General features: G+C 46.2%; 1 protein-coding gene across 1 annotated transcript in view; it reads left to right on the top strand.

Moving 5' to 3' along the window:
- arhgef28a (Rho guanine nucleotide exchange factor (GEF) 28a) overlaps positions 1–23,672 on the top strand; it is a gene marked incomplete at its 3' end in the record, with an annotated part of 71,149 nt that extends 47,477 nt beyond the window's left edge. The window contains exons 24-33 of the mRNA XM_083641105.1: positions 241–495; positions 1,541–1,617; positions 1,748–1,926; positions 2,501–2,592; positions 2,955–3,146; positions 4,337–4,632; positions 5,430–5,477; positions 6,728–7,243; positions 11,651–11,933; positions 23,497–23,672. Coding sequence (XP_083497231.1) covers positions 241–495; positions 1,541–1,617; positions 1,748–1,926; positions 2,501–2,592; positions 2,955–3,146; positions 4,337–4,632; positions 5,430–5,477; positions 6,728–7,243; positions 11,651–11,933; positions 23,497–23,672 — 2,114 coding nt within the window. The remainder of the gene's footprint in view (positions 1–240; positions 496–1,540; positions 1,618–1,747; positions 1,927–2,500; positions 2,593–2,954; positions 3,147–4,336; positions 4,633–5,429; positions 5,478–6,727; positions 7,244–11,650; positions 11,934–23,496) is intronic.
- Positions 23,673–24,418: the final 746 nt, after the last annotated feature.

The following is a 24,418-nucleotide window of genomic DNA, read 5'->3' on the forward strand; positions in this document are numbered from 1 at the left end:
TGTGAATTTGAGGAAAAAAATAGACATAAATAGACATTGAAAGTGCTTGAATTTATATATTTTGTGAAATAAGATATTTGATATAATTGTATGTATTTTTTTTACTTAAGACTAGTACTGTAAATAGCCTACATGGCTGACTGTATGCGTGTCTCCTGCCATCTGTGCATCCTTGTTTCAACCATCTTCATTTCTCTCGCAATCTCAGTTTTTCTCTCCGTCCGTCTCTGCTTCCCTCAGAGGACACGGAGGAGCATGCGAACCTTTTGAGGGCGCTGGTTCACATCCGGGAGGTGATAGCGGCGGTGGACCTGAGGGTCAGCGAGTACGAGCAGGGGCAGAGGCTGCAGGAAGTGTGGAGCCGCATGGAGAACCGCAGCGCGGCCAAGCTGAAGAACGGACACACCTTCCGCAAGCAGGACATGATGGGGCCGGGACAGACGCTCAAGCACCAGGGCCTGCTCCTGTGGAAGACTGCCACCGGACGGCTTAAGGGTCAGACAGATACGCACGCACATCATTTATGTAGGGTTCCTATGCAGTATGGAAAAGTATGGAATTTGATTTGAGCCATTTCCAGGCCTGGATAAGTATGGAAAAAGGAAAATAGAGTATGGAAAAATATTTGTGTTTCCACACTATTGCCCGTATTCTGTTTTCTTATATATACAATTCTGAATTTCTAAAAAAAACAAAAACACAAAAAAAAATCATATAAGCAGTGTTTTTCATGGTGTTTGTAGCAGGCAGCCAGTGCAGCCAAATGTTTAACACGACCAAGCAAGCTTGATGTCATCAAAAGCAAGCCAAGAGGTGTGGCGTGCAACTGAACGCACACTCATACGCAGACTGAACGCACCCTAATACGCAGACTGAACGCACCCTCATACGCAGACTGAACGCACCCTCATACGCAGAGGCAAACTTGTCTGGGTTTGGTGTTAATTGATTTGTATGAACTACTGCTACAGTACCTAGCTACAATGTCCTGGCAATAATTTTGCAACGTAATAGCATATATTCTGATATATATTCTGACCATGTATGCTATTATGTTGCCACATTCTGACAGAATGTTTCATTCTGACATGTTAACAGTTAGATTTTAAATGCCAAGAAACTTATCCTGAAGGAATGGAAATCCCCCTCTTCACCCTCTTTTCAATTGTGGCTCACGGATATGACCTATGTTATACGGATGGAGAGACTTAGGTTCTTGAGAACCAACTCACTTAATACATTTTTGGTTATTTGGGACCCATTTTTAGCCTACCTCAGTGAGGCTGGGGGCGACGGGTGACTTCCCTACGATATGTCCTGCAAGCATGTAGATAGATACGGTGTGCGACTGGTAGTATAATACAATACTGAGTGTCAAGAATATATGTACCGGTATTTTTTTTTTTTGTTTTGTTTTGTTTTGTTTTCTTTCATCCTCATGTGTATGAGCCTGTCTGTTTGCCTGGTTTGTGTGTTATATAGTTATAGATAGATAGTTGCTGTCTAGGTAATGGTTTCTTGCTTCCCCTCCGCTCTGCAGATGTCCTGGCACTCCTTCTCACAGACACTCTCATCTTCCTCCAGGAAAAAGACCAGAAATATACATTTGCTACTGTGGTATGTGCAGAGTGAAACACTACAAGAGTAACTGACAAAGTCTCTGTGTTACAGTATGATGTTGTATCCTATCACCTTAGAGTGAATGCATTTGTGTTGTCATGATAGTTGTCTCCCTCCTTGCCTCCAGGACCAGAAACCTCCAGTCATCGCACTGCAGAAGTTAATTGTGCGAGAAGTGGCCAATGAGGAGAGAGGAATGTTTCTGATCAGCGCCTCAGCCGCCGGCCCGGAGATGTACGAGGTTCACACCGCCTCCAAAGAGGAGCGCAACACCTGGATGAGGCTCGTTAGAGAGGCTGTAGAGAGGTGTGTATAGCAGTGCTGAAATGACCATAGCCCGTTAAGATTAGTCGGACCACACAAAATGAATCAACTATCATTTTGATAATTGATTATTTGTTTTTAGTCATCCATCCATCTTCAACTGCTTATCCGGGATCGGGTTTCGCGGAGGTAGCAGTTCCAGTAGGGGACCCCAAACTTCCCTTTCCCCGGCCACATTAGCCAGCTCTGACTGGGCGATCCAGAGGTGTTCCCAGGCCAGCGTGGAGATATCATTCATTTTAGTAGTTTTTATTATTCATTTGACATTATTTTATTGATTTGATAGTCTAAATGATTAATAGATTATTTGAAAAAAATAATCAATATAAATTGATAATGACCATAATCATTAGGTAACTTGCAACCCTAGTGTGTGTGTGTGTGTGTGTGTGTGTGTGTGTGTGTGTGTGTGTGTGTGTGTGTGTGTGTGTGTGTGTGTGTGTGTGTGTGTGTGTCTTGAGGAGAGGGAGTACGATGAGATAGCTAAATCCATTGAACTGATGTCCTGTCTGTCATCATCATGAACCATTGCTTTTGTGTCTCTGCCTCTGTTCAGCTGTCCAGAGGAGGAGGAGGACTACACAAGCGAGTCAGAAGAGGAGCGGCGAGCTGCTGAGGCTCGCATTCAGAAGATCCATAAACTGCAAGGTAATCTCGTTCTAGTTATACCTTTTTCTTCACAGTTAAAGGGTGACTATGCCAATTTTCAATCAGCTTTGTGTTATTACACAATCAGTAGTAGGCCTATACAGTATGCATTTTGAACAACGTGAAACTTCCCCCCATGGCAAAACTGCTCCAAATGACATCATTATGACATCATTTAGACCAGGAAGTCCTGTGAATGAACGGAGAGCTCTCGGTCCAGGCAAGATGGAGAGAAGTTAAACATTGCTCATTTGCATAATATTACCTTATTATTTTTGTAATGATACAAAGCTGGTTGGCCCTTTATGATAAAAATCTCAGATAATGAATCCAAAGCCATAATGTTTGACCGTGTGCACCAGAGAGCCTGATGAGTCAGGATCAGCAGATCTGCTCCAGCCTGGAGGAGAAGCTGCAGATCTACGCAGCACTCTCTGCTCTGAGTGGGCGGAGTCTGACGGAGGCGTCGCAGCCTGAACCACGCCTCCTGGTGCAGCCGCACGCCGAGGACGCGCCGCAGGCTGCCGTGCTGCTGGCTGCAGCTCTGCAAGAGGGTGAGACCTTTACATACGCACTTTAGTTTAGCAAGTAGCACACACAAACACTCTCTCTCTCACACACACACACACACACACACACACACACACACACAGTGGATTGGGAACATAATTATGTTGCAGTATATTGCCGTGGTTCTAACGTGGGGTCCGGGGACGACCAAGGGTCCTTGAGAGGGTTCCCGGGGGTCCCCGGAAAAACTCCAGCATTATTGAATTTACAAAAGGTTAACCCAATTAGAGGATGTAGAGCAGGGATACTCAATAGGAGGCCAGGGTCCAGTTAATAAACAAACAATATACATTTTTCTGTAGCGGATTGTAGGTTTTTGGGGTGTCAGCCGGAGTTTAGGCTGACAATGTTGTGCACACCGGATAGTTACTTAGGTTAAGTTAGTTAGGTTAAGTACATACATAAGTGCCTGGGTAGCGAGCAGATGGCGGTATTTGACAATTTAGCAGCTAAATCATAGATTATTGAAAGATATTCCATATTCCAGACTGAAATGCTATAACAGAAGTGGAGTATTGGCCAGAATGACATGAACATTTGGACACTTATTCAGCGGGTATTGGCCACACAGGGCACACCGTGGGCCGCAAGTTGAGTATCACTGATGTAGAGGTTCTGATCTTAGTTTCAGTATTATCTCTCTACCTACAGTACAGACAGTCATGGAATCCTGGACAAAATCATATCTGCCAAAAAAACAATATTCTCGCTTTTGGGTTCGAGAGACAAAATCTCATCAAATGGGAGTCCATGGCTCTAATACGGACTAAATTAGGGGTCCTCGATATGAAAAAGGCTGAGAATCACTGTTGTATTATTGTGTTATTTTGTAATGTAATTTTAAACTTTTCCGTGATTTTTTTTTCATCAGTACTACTTGGACAGAAATATATGAGAGAAAAATGAGTTGTCGAGACTTAGGTTTGCTAAGTTTATTGTTATGGAGGATTTTATTCTATCACAACAACAAAACACATTGATTAGGAGGGAATTAAAAACACATTTTTCTCCCGTGACTTTAATTATTTATTGACGAATGGTGCAGCCACACAGACACTCAAAGGCACATGCAAAATTCTTATATGCAGATCAACAAAAACACACACACACTTTCCTTCAACAAACTGGACTTCACTTGACTCACCTGACCACCTCTGCCATCTCTCTTCCCCAGCGGAGAACCTGAGAGCCACACTGTCGCCCGGGGCAGCGTCACCCTGCAGCCCCAGCAGGGACTCTGAATCGGACTCCGTGTTCCCCTCCAGCCCCCTCACCCCTCTGGAGCCCTCCTCCAGCCCCCTCACCCCTCTGGAGCCCCCCTCCAGCCCCCTCACACCTATGGAGCCCCCCTCCCAATCTGAGGCTTCACCCGGGGGCCCTGAGACTGGCCAGGGCGCCTGGACCCAGGCCCTTATGCTTCAGTCGCTCTCTCTCTTGCAAAACAGAAACCCAAATGACATCGACCTCAAGGTACACTACAGTACATGCTTCAGAAAAAGAACATTAGTGGTTCGTTGTTGTTGGAACTTATATCAATTGAAATGGTGAAATTACATTGGTAATGTGTGTCGTAGTAGTAATGCTGTAATAAGAAATAATAGGAAATAGTTGATGTAATTTTTCCTATGTCCATTGTAGCTGTGTTGGAGGTACAGTTGTTGGCAGTGGTATTGCCCTGGTCATTATAGCCTCTTACAGCCTGCACTCCATTTCTTCAGATGTGTGGCTCCAGATTGCCAACTGTTGTCTGAATAATTTAGTACAGTCTATTAGAATTACATTTCAGTCTTAATGCCATGAATTATTGATAAGCTCATAATAAAGGAAGAAGTCCATTTTGTTCTCGAGGGTATTGTGCCATTAAAAATGGATATGGAGACTTATTCCAATTTCCATGCCACGTTTGTGCAGCCGTTGGCAGCTTTTTGTGACCTGTGAGGTAAATGACTGATAAGACACAATCGTTTTCTTATCGGCTGCTGTGTGAGAATTCAGCCAACGGCGTGGTTAGGCTCCGTCCGGCCTCAAGGTGGCACAAATGTTGCACGATCACAATGAATCCACATTTGGCCTCATCATCCTTCCAGGAGAAGAAAACCTTTTCAAATCCCTACAAGTGAAGTGTATTTGTCCATTATTTAACTGAAAAATATGCGAAATCTACATGAAATCGTTGAAACCATGCATGAAAAACTCACCCGCCACAGCTAATCTGCATTTCTCATGTGATTTTGTGTGTGTGTGTGTGTGTGTGTGTGTGTTAATAGGTTGCTCAAAGTGTCCAAAGCTTGACCCAGTTACTCTACAGTTTGCAGGTGAGCGCATTATAGTCTACTGACTTCCCACACAACACAATTAAACACCATCTGTTCTGCCCTGCTCACCCCCACCCCCTCCACCTCCCTGTGCACACCTGACAGTATCTCCATTGCCATCCACTCGGCGAATCAGTGAAATCTCTTAACAAACAAACTTTCTCTGTCCTCAAATGTCCTCAGAACAAATACTAGTGCCATAAGGCTTATTGTGCCTGCACAGCTTCAGTAAACACACATCCAACAATCAGCTGCGTTGTCTGAAGCCATACAGTAGGTAACAAGCAGCGGGAGACAGGAACCTACTTCTCTTGTTTTCAGCAGGAGACTATGGAAGGCCCTTGTTTTTTATTTGCATACGCTGTTGTTTCAGATAGAAGGTGAAATTAAAATGTGTGTGTGTGTGTGTGTGTGTGTGTGTGTGTGTGTGTGTGTGTGTGTGTGTGTTTGTGTGTGTCTGTGTGGGTGGGAGGGTGCACGCGCGTGAGTGCGTCTGTGGATTTGCAAATGTGATCGTAACCCATTTTCATATTCAAATTCTGCATTTCGATCACGTGAACCTTAAAACCACAGTTCTTCCAATGGTGACTGGGTCATTTGTCCCCAATACATAAAAAGCCAGAGCACTCAGTAGAGATTGATCATAATCTCTGTCACATTTTGCCATTCAAATCACCTTCTCCTACTCACTGTTCTTGGGAAGTACCTGCGGCCAATGCGACGGTTGAGCCTCAGTGCATTTGCATGAACCCCAGTCTTCCTCTGTCCTCTGTTTTAACTCTTTTATTGTCGGGTTTGGGTTGCTTACCCTGAAAAATAGGAATAGGTTAGCAGAAATTGTCCAAATGTACAGTAAAATTGCAGGCAGAAACCTAAAGAACCTCTCCCAACTGCACAAAGTTCAGGTTGCTTCCATATGCTCGCAGATATAATATGCTAAGATGCAGGACAAAAATACATTCAAAAATGAATTTGTCCTGCCTCTATGTGTGTGTGTGCGGGTGTGTGTCTGTGTGTGTGTGTGTGTGTGTGTGTGTGTGTGTGTGTGTGTGTGCGGGTGTGTGTGTGTGTGTGTGTGTGTGTGTGTGTGTGTGTGCGTGCGTGCGTGCGTGCGTGCGTGCGTGCGTGCGTGCGCGAAATTTGCGTTTGTGTGTTGACTGTTGACTACTGCTGGCTGTGCAACAAATTTTCCCTCTGGGATAATAAAGTTGACCTTGACCTTGACCTTGACCTTTTCGTTTCTGTGCAAGGCCGCGGTGACCATACAGGACAGCTGCTACGAGGTCCAGAGGCTCCTCCTGTGCAACAGCGCCCCCTCCCCCCGCGCCCTGCGCCCGCACCCGCCCAGCATGCGGGGCAGCACCCTGCAGGAGCAGGAGAAGCAGCGGAACCTGGAGAAGCGGCGGGAGGAGGTGTTAGCGGCCCAGCGGCTCCAGGGCCGCCTGCGCAAGGAGAGGCAGCGCTGGGAGAAGGAGTGCCAGGCCAGGGAGAGCCAGCAGGGGGAGCAGGAGAGCAGGTTGGAGGAGCGCGAGAGGCAGTGCCACCTGGAGGCCGAGAGGCTGAGGCGGGACAGGGAGGAGCTGGAGGAGCAGCTGGGGGAGTACCAGCAAAGCCTGGAGCGGCTCCGCGAGGGCCAGAGGAGTGTGGAGAGGGAGCGCGAGAGGCTGGACACCCAGCAGAAGCTGCTCCAGAGCTGGAGGCACAGCCGCCAGAGGAGCCTGCCCGCCCCTGCTCACCCCATGGTCATCCCTCTGGACGGCCAGCAGGTGGGTTTGGAGATGAGCCGGAGGTGTCTTCATCTCTGGTTGAGTGAGGTCTGAGTTTGTATAGCTTGAAGGTTGTGTGAACTGTGTCTTCTATACAGCTGAACTCAGAAGTTTACATACACTTTGGTTGAAGTCATTACAACTCATTTTTTAGCCACGCAACTATAGGTTTGGGTCAGAAGTTTACATACTGTACACTAAGTTGACTCTGAGTTGCCTTTGAACAGCTTGAAACATTCTAGAAAAGGATGTCATGGCTTTAGAAGCTTCTGATAGGCTCATTGACATCATTTGAGTCAATTGGAGGTGTTCCTGTGGGGCGTAAGGGTCAAGGTTCGGTTAGGGTTCAGGGTTAAGGTTCAGGGTTGAGTTAACCCTGGAGATGAATGTTCTTTGGCGTGAAATGACTAATGACTTTAGCCTAACGATGCAAACACACCGGCTCCGAAAACACCGCCAAGCGTAAATTCAGCTCGAGCAGGAGCCTGGCCGTTCACACCAGACACGCTTGGCTTTGCTCCGCGCCGATCACAACTTGTACCGACTTCCTGCCTGGCTTGACAAGAAACACCCTATTTACACCTGGTTTTTAAATGCGACCTCTATCCGGATAAGTTATCCGGATTATGGTCGCATTTAAAAACCAGGTGTAAATAGGGTGAAAGAGATTTGAACACAATGTGAGCCAGACTACCTCCAGATGTGGTCAGGAGGATCTGATCACATCCTGATCACGATGCGTTTACACCTTGCATTAACATGCATTTTTCCTTATCCAGATAACATCCAGATAACTTATCCGGATACAGGTCACATTTAAAAACCAGGTGTAAATGGGGTGAAAGGCAGGCCACAAGGCCTCAGTGTCTGGTGTGTTTGCACCGTTAGTGTATGTAAACTTACGACTTCAACTGTGCTGTATATACGAAATGACACCTGAGGTTTCACTGCAGGGTTCACGTGAAGGTCTAATATTGCTCCTACATCATGCTGTCGAATCAGTGAGTCTTTCTCGGACAGCTAGCAGGAGGTGGTAATGCAACATTTGGATGCCAACTGCCGTTGAACCAAACAGAAGAAGAAGACGAAGAAGACAGCTAGAAGCCTGAGTTACGTTGGCGCACTCATTTACGCAGAGCAGCTCAATCGCCTCGTGATATACGACCCGCGATAATGAGCGCAATTTCAGCGTCATTCGTCTTAGTGCTCTGCAGCTCCACTCACCAATAAACAACTTGGTGATTGATGATAATTAAAACCCTTGCAAATAAAAGCGCCGACAAAATAATTAAAAGCAGAGGCACGCAGGCCAGGAAAACTAATCAATCCAAAAGGACTTAAATTATTCATATCGACACTTTGTTTGAAAAGCGGCACAGTGAAAGATCCCCCGCAGCTGGAAGGCATGCAGGGAGAGGATAAAGAGAACATTGTTCTCCTCGCCCTTTTACATCTCAGTGCACCCTCACATGGAAAGGGGCTAGGCTGAAGGCATCACCGGTGAAATTAATATCGTGCGTCTACTGTAACCGTGTCGGCCTCCATAGGCTATGGCTTTGTGCCGTTCAGGTCAGCAGGTGTGGCTGTCCAAAGGACCGGACAGAGGGCCGGGCAGCCAAAACGAGCAGACTCGCATTACAATATTCTCTCCCTCCCACTCCTTCATTTACATGCGTCCCCGGGCTCTTCCGGGCGAGACACCTTTATCGCGGGGTTTATTTTATTTCCATTCATCTATTTCCGTCACTGTGGAGGCTGAATTAGCAGCAGTCTGACAAAGGCGGCGTGGAAAAGGCAATAAGAGTCCTTATAGTGTTCCCCTGCTAATGTTTAAGCCAGAGGCGCCGGGTCAGAGGGTCATTGACGGATCGAATGACGTACGCTAGACGCGCTCTCGGGTCCTCTCTAATTAGCTGTGCTGGCTCAGCTCAGGAGAGGAGGGGGGCGGGGCATGTGGAGGTGAGGAGGGGATAGGGGCGTTTGAAAAGGAGGTGGAAGAAGAACACACCAGGAGGAGGATATGGAGAGAGAGAGAGCAGGAGGAGGAACGCTGGCCAATGTGCAGCAAGGACGCATTAACACATCAGGTTCATTTAGGTCAAAAAAGCCGAGTTGAACGCGCTCGTCGTCAGTGCTCAACAGTAACAGTAACAGTCACTTCTTGTTCTTTTAAAGTTGAAGAGAAAAGGTAAACAATGTCCTTCTCAAAGATGATCTCAGCAAGTACATAAATGCATATCCCAGAGCCGTGTAGATAGAAGAGTCCCGACATCTCCATTCACTCCAATGGACCAGTTTTTTTCCAGGAAGTAAGGTCCTGGAACTCTTGAGTAAAAAAAGCAGCACTGTCGAGTTGCAGCAAAATAGACAGTTTGTGTTGTACTTTGAAAGGGGTTTTCATCCCTTGAATCAAATTGTACATTATCAGCTTTATTTTAGCATGCAAAAGTAGCGCGAGACCCATTCCTGGCTGTTCATTGGCTAATGAGTCTCGCATTTTGGTCCTCCACTGACGCCACTCTCTCTCTAGAGGACACTAGCATATCCCTGTTGCATTATTGAGTGGATTCACCTCGATCTGTTTATACCACGGTCTGGGTGAATACTCTTCTCTGATTGGCCGGCAAGTGTGCGTTAATACCGTTTAATGCACACGACTCAAGTTTAATCACTGTTCTAAATTCATCCGCTACCATATTATAGCATACGTAGTATTAGCCTGTAGCCCTGTTGAGTCAGCCAGCCAATTAGACTTCCCAAACTGAATAAATATAGACTAAACTCTAAGCTGCCTTGCTAGATCAAACTTGTTGTAACTAAGATATCTGCTGGGGGGAAAAATACATTTTCCATGCACAGATTCAGCTGCTACGGCAGTGAAATTCACACGTGCTGTAATTTTTAAGCTAGTAGTCACCTAAGCAGCTTGGTTGTGTCAGGACAACGGTAAGCTCTTGCTTCATAACCTTTCAATTTCGAGTGCAAAACTTTCACCAAAATTTGCGAATTTATTTGATATTGTTGGAAAATGACCATGGTTTAAGCGGGATAATCATCGAGTACGTGTGCATCAAAACGGTTTTAATGCACTTATGCGCTGATGATCCCTTACAGAAACCATTCTGCACACGCTCTCTTCATAAGCTCTCTCATCCTCTATGTTCATGCTCTTAAGCCCATGGCACACCAAACGAACATTCTCAAACAAACACAAACAAACACGAACAAACACGAACAAAGACAAATGTTCGTTTGGTGTGCCATAGCTGTCTGTCCTTGTCTGTTCGTGTTCGGCGATGTTCTGTCATGTTTGCCAGGATTCGACTTGTTCAATCCGGCGTTGTTCGCTGTTCGCTGTTGTCTGTAACTTCCCATGTTTTCAGTCGCGTATCCATGGAAACGGAGCTCACGCATGCGCGCCGCATGCGGTTGTCTGGTCAGTTTGGTCAGAGGCAGAGCAGAGCCTCCTCTAAATTAACGTTACACGCGACGCAGCAAACATACGTTTCTCTGCCAACCATGTGCCATCACACTGGGCATCAACAACACTAGCGGGAGACTTCTCCCATGCACTCCCGCAAATAAGTAATGTTTTGCGCAGCAAGGTTACATAATGAGGGAGAGAGAGAACATCCATGACGGCTAACAACGAGCTATGCTAATAACTAGCTAGCCGTTCAGAAACACATGTAAACAGCCGTGTGATCACTGAGAACGTCAGTAAAATAAGGAGAGAGCTGCAGGTGCTTATGCAGAACTAGTGCACGATTAAGTGCACAGTGGGTAATGACCCGCTGTGATGAAGAATATAGCGAGATTAACCAGGTTGATAGCAGAGAAAACACTGTTGCAGCTGCCATCAGCAGGACCTCCAGGTCCAGGCTTCAACTAGCGTTGCCTGTCACATGACGCCTTCATGGTCCCTCGATAAAGTCTGCAGAAATATGCACGTTCCCTCACCTCTCTCTCAAGAAGCGTCACGTGAGTGTGGCGTTTAATGCCATCTGTCGCTACAAAATAAATAAACTGGGTGTATCATTGTATTACTCGACAGATGTATAACTAACTTCTTCTTCTTCTTCTTCTTCTGTTTGGTTTTACGGCGGTTGGTATAACTAACTTTGTCAGTCTGAGCCATCTTCTATGTGCTGTAACACAGTGCAGTTTCTATTTTTCTGGTGTTTCTTTTTTACATGTTTGGGACTGTTGTGCTGAATATGTTTGGTCGGTGTGCCATGCTTTCAAACAATCTCCAACATCTGCCAACATTCACAGACAATTGTCTGTTGGTGTTTGTTGGTGTTTGTTTGAGAATGTTTGATTGGTGTGCCATGGCCTTTATTGTGTTGATCTTCATCTTCCAACACTGTTGCTGAACGTGACCTTGCCGTTTGTTTGCTCCCTCAGGACTCGGCTCTAGGTCGCTCCAGGGATCTCGCGGATAACGGCTCGGTCTTCGTGAACGAGGCTGCGTTCACCGGCGGCACCGTCAACAACCGCCGCGTCCACCACAAAGGAAACGACCCCAGCGCCCACAATTGCCTCAACACCCTGCTGGCCAGATCCAACCACAGACAGTCGCCCGTCTCTAAGACCCCCCAGCCACACTCAGACCCCCAGGGTTGGGGAGGGGGCAGCGGATGCCTCTTCACCCCCGCAGGACGGCTGGGGCTGGAGCACACACCCAACGGTGAGAGAACCTACCAAGTACCGTAAATTTCGGACTATAAGCCGCGGCTTTTTCCCCGTTTTTTGGCCCTGCGGCTTATATAACGGTGCGGCTTATCTATGGATTTTTTCTGGAAAAAAAAAAAAAAAAAAAACGGAATTCTCTCTTTTTTAGCACTCTTTCTAACTATAAATCCACTTCTGTTTTAATTTCCTCTCTTGCCCTCTTTTCACCACACCGCGGACACTGTGTGCACTGTAAAAAAAAACACAGGTGGTGTTGTGTTATGTTGTTTTGTTGAAATGTTAATAAATGGGAGCTTCCTCAAACAGCCATGACAATCCCCTCTGTGCATGAACCCTTACATATGGTAATTAAACATTAAAACACAATTAAAGAAAAAAGAAAAAAAAACATTAAAACACCTGCGGCTTATAGTCCGGTGCGGCTTATATATGTAACAAACAGGCAATTTTGCTGCTGCGGCTTATACTCCGGTGCGGCTTATAGTGCGGAAATTACGGTAAATGTTGTGTCACAAGTTGACGTTGAGGAGCCATACTTTCACAGCCTTTTATGTCCTACCCAGTGGGCTACTTGACAGTGGAAGTGATACTGAAAGCTGTTGTTCCTCGAATGGCCACTTGTTGACTGAGGCTGTATCCAAAAGGGAGTCATTCCCCGTTCACCCCCACGTTAAAATGTGTCACAGATGACGTCATCAGTGATGTCACTCGAGCAATTGCATCAGTGATGTCGAGCATAGTAATGCCATCAGGGAGTGATGTCATCAGTGAGTGCAGTGATGTCACTTGAGCAATTGCGATGTCATCATGTAATAATGTTATGATGTCATAATGTCCAACCCGCATTCAGTCCCTTCGTAATGCTGCCTTCTGTTTGAGACACAGCATACAAGTGGGTGTGGTACAGTGACAGATCTGTGACAGGAATGGTTATAGCAGGGCATGGCGACAGGCTCCATGATGCCATCAGGGCGGGAAACCTGGACAAACTGAGGACCCTGCTGCAGGAAGACCGCTTCAGAAGGCAGATCAACGAGCGGTGTATTTGTGGGTGTATTTGGACAGCCTATCCGGGTCATGTTGTCTGTATGGACTACCTGATCACACAGGGAGCACAGGTAGACCTAGCTAATCAGGAGGACTACACGCTTCTCTGCTGTGCCGTGTGCTACGGTCACCTGGACTGTGTCCGGATCCTCCTGGAAGCCGGGGCCGAGCCTAACAGAAACATACGCAGCTCATTCACCCCTCTCTACATCAGTGTTGAAGGAAATCACCTGGACTGCTTCCGCCTGCTGCTCCAGGCCGCTGGCGTTCTGACCCGTGACGTGGCTTCTCTCCTGCTGGAGGTGGTGCTGCGTAACAGGTGCAACACAGCCTTCGTCCAGCTGCTGCTGGACCACGGCGCTGACCCGGCCCAGGTGACTACAGAACAGTCAGAGCTGGAGGTGAGGGCAGATCCCGAGGCTCTCGGGGTCTTTCTGGAGGCCAAGAGATGTCCTCGCAGTCTGCCCCACCTGTGTCGGATCCGGATCCACCAAGCGCTGGGCACACATCGCCTGAACCAAGCCGACTCCCTACCACTAACACAAGTGATGAAGGACTTCGTGCTCCACCAAAACTGATTTGAAGCATGAAGGGAGTCAGATTATTTTTCATTTCCTAGATTTAGTTCTTCAGTGACTGTGTTTCAAACAAATCCAGGACCAGAGATTAGAGACCATCAGCATACACCACCTGTAGCCAATCCTACTAGTACGGTGGCGCAGTCGGTAGCGCTGTCGCCTCACAGTTAGAAGGTCCTGAGTTCGATTCTCGCCTGGGACACTGTGGGCGCTGTGGTTGTGTTCCCCCCATATCTTCAGTGCCTACTGCCCAGGTGGGTTATCTCGTCGTAAGGACCTTTCTCTCTGTGTGGAGTTTGCATGTTCTCCCCGTGCTCCCCCAGGGGGTTCCTCCGTATATAACCCCCCCACTAAAAACATGCAGAAGATCAGATCGTCATCGTCATCCGACCAGTGACGACAACATCCGAAGTTGGTCCCCGGGCGCTGTACGAGAAAGCGACCACTGCTCCTGGCCTGCCCCTCAGAGGAAAGGACATGCCTGGATGGGTTAAATGCAGAGGACACTTTTCACCGGCCACCGTCAGCATGAGTGTGTTGTGGCCGCATGCATGTATTGTGGTGTTCGTGTGACAATAAAAGACGGGCTTGTCCGTTACGAGTTTTTTTACTTGGAGAGCGTTGTTTGGACTGTGTCCGTGTGTGCTCGGTTCATCGTCTCCAGAGTCCCCACCCCAGAAATTCTGTTTATGTTGTGACGTGAGGTTCAGTTAGCTTTGCACAGAAACAGTCGGGAGAAATACTTTTTACTTTTATACTTGATTACATTTCAGAGCCTGTAATTCTTTTTTACTTTTACTTGATTAAACAAGTAGAATCAGTGCTTCTACTTTTACCAGAGTCTTTATTTAGACAAGTAACTGTACTTCTACTAAACTGTACTTCTAAAGAATACTTTTCCCATCTCTGAGCGGAGAGCGTGCCGCAGACTATTGCTCAACTGCACAGCAACCAAGTTGCGTCTGCGCCTGGAGGGCAAACCGACGAGGTACGGTAGAAATGAGCCATGAGGAGGAGGAGGAGGAGGGGAAGGAGGACGAGGCACAGTAGGAGGGACGCTAGAAAGGAGCGCCGTCTTGCCCAAGCTGCGGGCACTGTGTGGCTGAGTTTGTGGCTGAGTTTGCCACACAGTGTCCATGACAGATGTGATGTGTCACCAGTGATTGATGTCATCAGTGACAGTGAGTGAGGTCATCAATGATGTCATTCAGTGAGTGCCATCCCTAAGGACCTTTGCAAACTTCGCAAACTCAGGTGGTAAACGTGGTAAACGCTAGTTATTACCAGCCGCGACAGTGATGGCTGGTATTGTTTTCACCTTGTGAGTCTGTCTGTCCGTCCGTCTGTGGATAGATTTTACGAACGCGATAGTGTCAAAACCATGTCAGATCCAGTCACGAAAATGTAGAGGGTGTGTAGTTTGGTACACTCCTCTCAGCCAGCTGGTGTACTAGGAAGTGACCCGTTCACTTGGCCAGTGATTGGCGAGTGGTGGATTCACCCTTCACCAATCAGTAACGACTTTGCGATCAGTGACGGCACAGGAGGCACAGCCCATTTTTCAAACTACTCTCTCATTGGTGCTACGACCTGTCACTCATTCAATTTCAAACCCCCCCCCCCCCCCCCCCCCCAGACCCGCCCTCAAATACCAGCTGTGGCTGTGAAGCGGCACAGACTCAGTTATGTAGTATGCAGAGCGCTACATACAGACTAGCGACAGGTTAAGCTGCACTTGACCCACATGTCCTGCAGTTTGTTTGGCACAGCCCCATGATGACAGCCTTCCCTGCTTTCCTCACAGCCACTGGATAAAAGCCAGATGTGAGAAAAGCCTCTGCATGTCCTCCAGTGGTTTGACTGTAGGAGAGAAACGACAGCCAATCAAAATGCGGGACGTCATCTCAATTTGTGAGACGCGCCGGGACAAGGGATAATAAATAAACCTGCAGTCCTGCACAAAGCCGCTCACCTGGTCACCCTGCAGCCATTCTTGTGAACACAATAACTCAAGAACAATACATGATAGAAACTCCATACGTACACCACAGGTTCCCCCTATAGAGGAGATGATCTGTGAGCAGATTCTGTGTCACAATGCTGAAAAACATTTCAGCAAAAACCTAGTGCTTCAAGAGTTCATATGATACCACATAGAACTGGTTGTCAATGTGGGGGTCTGGGGACCACCAGCGGGGGGGGGGCCCTTGAGGGGGTTACAGGGGGCCCCCAGCAAAGTGATGAATTTTAAGCTTCTGCATTATTTAATTTCTTAAGATGTTAACACAAGAGAATAGAAGAATGACTGTTTTGATCATAGTTTTAACTCTACCTACAATAGGGAGCCAAAGTCACGCCCACTTCCAGGTTAGGCATACGCACCAAGAGATTTCATCCACCATTTATTTTCCCGTAGACATTTCATATAATGCTTATAAAAAATAGTTTCAGCTGTATTTAGAAACAGGAGAGACCATAGAACATTTCACTCAGACCAAAACATAAAAACCACTGCTACTGTAGCAGTGACCAGCAGAGGAGACCAAGAAGGCTGACAACATACCATACATAAATAAATGCAAATAAACACAAATATGTAGTCTATTGATTGTAGAGGGTCATATCAAGCATGTGGCCACTCAAAGTCCATCAAAACACAGACATCGTTCGTTAAAAACCCTTCTCCCTGATATTATAGTCAACAAAGGGTCCCCAAATCTTTGTAAACTTAGAGCGACAGTTAGACATAGAGTAAACAAGAAATCATATCATTGAGCCACGAGGGGATGAAGACTTCCATTCCGCCAATATTACCTTTTTAGCTATAACCATGCCAAACATACAGTAGACATACACACAGGTGGCAAAATAACATCACTGCCACCACCAAGAAGGCCCATACTTCCTGCAGCAGTTGCGGAAACACAAACAGCCGCGGAAAAAGATGGTCCAGTTCTACACAGCCATCGTTGAGTCCATCCTCACCTCGTTTATCACCATCTGGTTCGCCGCCTCCACCGCTAAGGACAGAGGCAGACTGCAGCGGATCGTATGGTCAGCCGAGAAGATCGTTGGCTGCAGCCTTCCAACCTTCCATCCCTCCAGGACCTGTACAACGCCAGGACCAAGAAGCGACTTCCACTCGGCAAAAGGTTCCGGTCTATCAGGACCAGAACCTCACGCTACCTGAACAGTTTATATCCCATGGCTGTGAGACTCACAAACTCACACACACTGATGTTGCACCTCCTACCTCCCTTGGCAGTTAAACATGTGCAATACAATAGAATACAATGCAATTCATGCATATAACCTGTGAATAGATCCTGTTAACTCTTATTTGTATCGTGTATATATTTAGCTACAATTGTCAACTCTGGAAAGTGTACTACTGCCAACCTTGTACTGTAACTGTCACTTTGCCTTGCTAAATGTGTACTCTGCCACATTTGGCTGTATAATGTTTAAACGTATGCATATTATGTATTGTGTTGTTATTGTATTTTTCTTTGTATTGTACCGAGTGGTTTATATCTCATGTAACGTGTGCACCTTCTACACCAAGACAATTTCCGTGTGTAGTATGTGCAAACATAATATGGCCGAATAAAATCATTCTGATGCTGATTCTGATGAGAGCCAGTTGATTGTCATAATGGTAGTTGAGAGCAGTCATCAGAACAGCCCAGGATAGCCAGATTACCATCAGGAGTGAGTTGCTTACTAATACATTTGAAATATTGTCTCCCAGAAGTTTTGCAACTTGGAGCATGACCAGAAGAGGTTAGAGTCCCATCCTCCGATTTACATTTGTCACACTTAGTGGAAACAGAAGGATATATCCTGTTCAGCCCGACCTGTGAATAATGTACACGGTGCATAACCTTCAACTGTATGAGCTGGAGTCTGGTCCTCATTCTCATTCTAAATATAGCTGAATCGCTTGGTTTCACCAAGTAAAACTATTTTTATAAGCATCAAAACTACACTACGTGCGCTCGATTCGATGTCAATTCGAAAATAAATGGCAGATGAAATCTCTTTTATATCTGAGAAATATTGTCAGATTTGAGTCTGAGAGACATCAACTCATCACTGAGAACGTGTAAAGACAAGTATGTTGACAGAAATATTTGTTAATAATTAATGCATTAACGAGCTTAATTTATGACCCAATTTAGCATAGGTTGGCTGTTCAAAATATCGTGGTGATTATGGTGGGACATTTAGGCATAAGTGAACAGTCACAGTAGGTCAGGTGATCATAATGTCTCCCCGGCTCAACAAATGAGAGATCTGCTACCTGTGAGAATGTAAACAAACCCTGCTGTACACTGCTCTACCCCCCCCCCCCCCCCCCACACACACACACACACACACACACATATGACTCAAGGCTATGGCTGTTTCCCCGGTGAGGCCTTGCCTGTCCTTCCTCTCAGTTAATCAGTGTCTCCTGACAAAGAACCCCCCCCCCTCCCCACACACACACACACACACACACACACACACACGCATGCACGCACACACACACGCACGCACACACACACACACGCACACACACACGCACGCACGCACACACCTGCACCAGCCAGCAGCTAGCCGGGCCCCGCTTGCCAAGGAAAGGGAAAATCAATGGCTTCTCTATCTATCGACTGGCAGGGGCAGACAACAGCGTGTGAATCACAGTTCACAGGCGATGGCTGACTGATTGGAACATCGATCTTAAAAATCTTTACAAAACTCATTACAGCATGACTTGTCATCACGTCAGGGAAAGGGGGAGGAGAGAGAGAGAGGGAAAGGGGGAGGAGAGAGAGAGAGGGAAAGGGGGAGGAGAGAGATGCAGACAGGTATTCATCTGTATTTCACTCGCCAGGTGTCGGCTACATTCAGGCGTCGCACTTTTTTCAGCCCTGCTTCCCGATCCCGTCATGTCTCCACTCCTCCTAATTAGGGATGGGGCCGATCCGATCCAATATCCGATATGGCACTAATTCACGGATCGGATCGGATCGGAATTGGATTTTTTTTTTTTTTTTTTTTTTTTTTTTTTGCAATTCCAGCACACAGCTGGCCGTAATTTGTGTAATAATGTATAATAGTATCCTTCTTTGCCTTGTATATTTTCTTAATTTTGTCTGCTTTTTGCAAGGTATATGTTAAAAAAAAACTTTAATTGGCCAAATCTTTGCCTATACTGTATATTCAAGAAAAATATTGGTATCGGCATAATATCGGTATCGGCAGATATCCAAATTCAGGTATCGGAATCGGATCGGAAGTGAAAAAAGTGGATCGGTGCATCCCTACTCCTAATACATGTAAGGCGAAAGAGCATGACGGCTTTAGGGACGCACCATATTGGATTTATTGCCGATATTGTCAAACTCTTCTCGCCGATTGCCGATGCCGATATTGATATATGCGTGCATTTTTTTCCCCCACCTAATTTCAGAGAACATCAAGTCTCTCCTGTAGTGGAATTAACACATTATTATGTCTACTCTTATCATGATGGCCAGTGGCAGATGCAGACATAAATACAATGCTTTTCAAAATGGACACATTCACTGGGCAAAATAAACAAACTACTTCAACTTAGGTTCTGTAAAACAGGCCATATTTCATTTTGAGTTCATCACATCACAGGACCCTATGTTAATAAGCCACCAGCCAAATTTGAACGATGATGAACGTCGCAAAGTATATAAATTTAGGTTTGACAGTCTGGCAAAAGTCATGAGAATCAATTACTTTTTAGAGTGTATTTTCTCCCGCGGACTGTGTGGGCGTGTCCCGTCTGCAGCAGGCACATTTCTCTCCTCCGAGAGAGAGAGAGCGCGAGAGAGAGAGGGGGGGAGGGAAACGGAGAAAGAGAGATCCAGTGCGTGTGTCGAACACACACACACCGTGTGTGTGTGTGTGTGTGTGCGTGTGTTCGTTGCTCGGAGAGGGAGAGATGTTGCTGCGACTGCACAGCGCAGTGTGTGTGTGCGTATGTGTGAGTAACCTCGCGTCACCAGGGTGTGTGTCTCTCTCTGTGCTCTCTCTAGTCCCGAGAGAGAGGAGGAGAGAGAGAGAGAGAGAGAGAGAGAGAGAGAGAGAGCAGCATAGCGCTCGGCACAGAGTGGGAGGCAGACGGACACTGAGGGAGCGCTGTCACTGGGGGCAAAGAACGGACAAAAGGAGAAGGGCAGATTGCGCGCGTGTACAAAGGTTATATAGAGCTTATGACGTCATAAGCTCCTGCGTTTTAGCACCTCGCGCACTGCTGTCTTCAATGAGGAAGTACTTTGTAGAATCTTGTAGAAAAGTGTCGATTTTAAGGCTTTGGGTTGAAAGTAATGTATAATAATTTCTGAGGCACAACATTACTAACATAAGACCCTAAATAACATAGTTAGAACGTTTTTGTGGATTTTGGTTTCCAGGGACTTTAACATTTTCTTTTAAACAAAACTGTAAGATTCTTCCTACTTAAACAGGCTGAGACAATCCTGAAGATGGCCTCCGCAACCAGGGCAAATTTGACGAGCATTTGGGGCAAAATTAAAGTGTAATTTTATCGGCCTGTCATATCAGCAGAAACGTTTGGTTTCAAGCCGCTGCCGATATTTCACTTTAAAGCCTTTTTATCGGCCGATACCGATGACGTGCCGATATCACCGTGCGTCCCTAGACGGGGTCACCGGTTACATGTGACTTATAGAGCTGAACAGTCACGTGACTTTCCAGCTGGTTACATGTGACTTATTCCTCCTCACTGTTAACTGCCAATGACAGGGTGGCATTGTTTACCTGCTATTAGCAGGCAGCACAATCTCTTCCTCGGTGATTATTGATTATTATGAACCTTTCCTAGTTATTGATCACACTCGAGCCCCAGTGAAACCTGAGTCACTCGTTAACAAGACGCAGAGTGCGTATTTAGCCGCGTTGTGAGGCCTCATGATGGCCTCACAACGCAGTTATCTTGTCCACTTTGCGCTTTATTTAATCGGACGCGTGTGCTGCAGCGCTCACAGTTGTTTCTATTACGCCGATATCGTTCACCCACAATGCAACTCCCCAATCTTCCACTCATTCCCCATTCAATTCCAACCACTGCAGGGCATCGTTGGCTCGTTTGGCGTACGTTCTTGCTGTTATAAAAAAGCCCCTGTGTGTCGTCGCCGCTGGATCAAGTGCCGACCGAGATCTGTGGAGGGAGGAGCCCTTAGCCAGGCTAGAGGAGCCCAGTATCTCACCACAAAAAGGAACGGAATCTCTTTCAAATGCAAATTCTCCATTGTGCTCTCATTTGCATGGAGCAAAAATATGATTTTGCTTCTCATCCTCACCTGAGCATGTGAGGATTGTCTCTCTCACACACAGACACACACACACACACACACACACTTTTTTCATTTAGTGGATCTCCATAATGTGTTTCTGAACGGTGTAATCTTGGAGAACCAGTTGGATGGAATTTGTGAAATGGCTTCGGATCTGATGAATTGAAGCGGGTTTTTGATGCTCGCCTCTTCATGAAAGACTGGGAGCATTATGAGTAGCTGAGGAAGAAAAGAGAGATCAAACTCATGTGCTCTATGTACGGTAGATTCATTCACACCTTATACTTATACTTGTACAGCAGCACAAAGCTCCATATTGTACTAGACACCAGAGGCATTTTAAGAACCACCATTCCATTTTGTTTTACCTGCTTTGAATAACACACCAACTGTTATTTTGATGACTGAGGTCCAATTTAGGGACTCAACATTAGATTGAGGGCCGTCCAAGAGAAAGAAAACTGACACACAGAGGCCATTTACACCTGGCGCTAACATGCGTTTTCTGTGATCAGATTGTGGATTGTGTTTTATCACTTGAAATGCCAGGTGTGAACACCCCCAAAACACATTGAAGAAGGAGTGCAATCTGATCGGCCAAACCACCTCCGGAGGTGGTCAGGGATGCATTGTGTACACATTGAACACAAGTGAATGCAATGTGTCCTCTCAATCTGGATACAGCAACTTTATGCGGATTGAGAGGACAACCATTTCTGCCGTCAGATTGCAGAAAACGCATGTTAACGCCAGGTGTAAATGGAATCAGGTTAATGTGGTCAAGCACAATCTGATTGCAATCTGATTGCAGAAAACGCATGTTAACGCCAGGTGTAAATGGCCTCACATGGACAAAACAGGACCCCTTTGAAAATGGTTTCTCCCTCACCAAACTTGAGCCTATAACTTTAGAGCATTATTTACCCACCCTCCTGACAAGCTAGCATGAGAGGGTTGCTACAGTACCAGTGCCTTAGGCCTTAGTTTCATATGATACCAGAAGCTTCACTCCCGCTGTAAAACTCCGTCTGAAAGACAGTAAACCTATCGAGCATCACGCCAAATACCATCATGTCACCTACAGTACTGTAACTCATCGCGGGGTCACCAGAAAACATTCCTGCGGGCCGCAATTGGCCTGCGGGCCGCCCCTTGAGGACCCCTGACATAAAACGTTGATATCTCTGAAATGTCATATTTCATGTCATGTCCAAAAAGTGAGCGAACACCTGCAAGCTGTATAGTAGAGTGAGTGCTACACTCCTGTCTCATCTATCAGAGGGCGGAGCCAGCGCCTATATCACGGCTAACAGCGCTCCCTCCAACAAGGACGCGTATAATTAATCACAGAGAGACACATTCCTACAGGGACACAAAGAGGCAATTTATAGTTCACGCCATCTGTTACTGCAATGCACGACAGCACACCTGCCCTGACGCTAGACAGCACCCACCTACAGTACAGTATGGGCACAACATGCTATAAACAGCCGCCCCCCCCCCCCCCCGCAAAAAAAAAAAACCCATCTTATTATACTTTGGGAACACAACCCACCCCCCTGTGGGAGGCAGGTGTCATCACAGCCTAACGGTGATGATGACGTTGACAATGATCATCACAAGAGTGACTCATCTAAGTGGAGGGGAAGTGATGGATGACTAGAGAAAGCATTTGTTTGTTTGGAGTTGTTTTCATTCTGTCTAATACTCCAGTAGAGGAGCAGACTCCGCCTGCAGCTGCTGCGGTTGATCTATACGCAGTTAGTGATGAGATGAATGGGCTCAACGATTAGACTGAGCTCATTAAACATCCCATCCTGGTGATTATTTATCGGTGCTTACCAAATGATGATGTTGTCTCTTGGCTTATAATCTGTTCGGGGGTATTTTTCTGCTTGAACGCACACTCTACTGTGCCATTTAACTGCCTCCCCTTCCATTCGTCTTCATTTTGTGTGTTTTTTTTCTTTCGTTTTCTCATTACAGATAATTAGATGATAATATATTAATGTATCAAATGCCTGTAGCAACGGCACTTGCTGTACTCTTTGTGTTACAGTAACAGTGTTAAAGGCCGTTTTCTCAAAATGATTTTTTTTCTCATACTCTGAGCCAGAAATCTCCACTTCAGTAGCACTTACATAGACCAAACTTTCCAGTTTTATTCCTATCTATATTCTGAAGGTTTTTACAGAGGGGTTTGTTTGTTTGTTTGTTTGTTTGTTTGTTTGTTTGTTTGTTTGTTTGTTTCTTCATATATCATTGATAGCCTGATTTATATAACATTTTATTCCTAAAAACATGGCATTATTATTATTTAACAGTGTTGTTAAAATGAAACAACAATGTTGAACCTGGCTTTTTCCAATGTTCAGATTTCTGTTCTGGAAATGTATGCAAATTATATATATATATTTAATTATATAATGCATAATTTGCATATTTTGAACATAGAAATTTAGAAAACTTGTAATACAAAAAACTGGGGAAGTTTCATGTTGTCATCCATTAGTTTTTATTTTGTTTTGTTTTGACCCTTCACCTCTAGTGTCTCACCTTCAAACAATATCTTTCTGTTTTCTGTGTGTCCACTCAGATGTAAACAGCCATAGCTACATCAGGGAGGCCTGGGCGTCAGCAGCAGCGGGGGCTGACCAGTATCCGGCGCTCCCCCATCCCCATGACCCTCAACTTGACCTCAGCGTGCTGGTTTCCATGGAAACAGACAGTGGGGGCGAGGAGGGCAGGGAGGAGAACATTGTGTACCTCTGAGAGTGGGAGGAACACAAACCCGCCACTTGGCGGGGGGAGACATTCATGAAGGATCGGGCTGAACCCAGGGCGGCTTGAGGAAGCGTTTCACTCTTTTGCCCTCTGTCATTTCTTTGTGTTTGAAAGACCATTTTCACAGCATTTCTTCTTTGTTGGACAACAACAATACGTCAAGATTTATTGGAGAGAGTGAGAGAGAGAGAATGACATGTGACCCAGGTCACAGGTTGACTTTGGACTCAGCCTTACAGCGTCACAAGTACTATGTGTCATGCACCTTAGCTTGAGGCAACACAGGGTGTCCAATGTCTCTTTTCATTTGTTGTGTGTGTGTGTGTGTGTGTGTGTGTGTGTGTGTGTGTGTGTGTGTGTGTGTGTGTATAACAGGTGCCTGGTTGCTGCCACACCTGTCCCCCGTCTCCATCAATCTGCCTCTTTGTGTCCCCTCACTGCCCGTCTCTCTCTCTCGTCTCTGTCCCGGTCCACATCTTGTCAATCGAGCTCCATATTGAAAATGACCACAGAGGGAGGGGGGCGGAGCCGAAACCTCTGAGGCCCAGTCCCATTTTCTCCTTCTGACCCCCACAACTTGGTTTTGGAGCGCCCCTCGCTTTTCAACCTGCCCCTCGGAACAGAGTTACAAGCGGCAGTGGTTGAAATCTTCCCCTGATGGGACAACCCCTGGAGACCCTGGTACGTCATCATTAGACAGACAAACGCCACGAGTTTGCATCAAATTTATTTAT

The sequence above is a fragment of the Poromitra crassiceps genome, assembly GCF_964638095.1.
Source record: "Poromitra crassiceps genome assembly, chromosome: 8".
NCBI lineage: Eukaryota > Metazoa > Chordata > Actinopteri > Beryciformes > Melamphaidae > Poromitra > Poromitra crassiceps.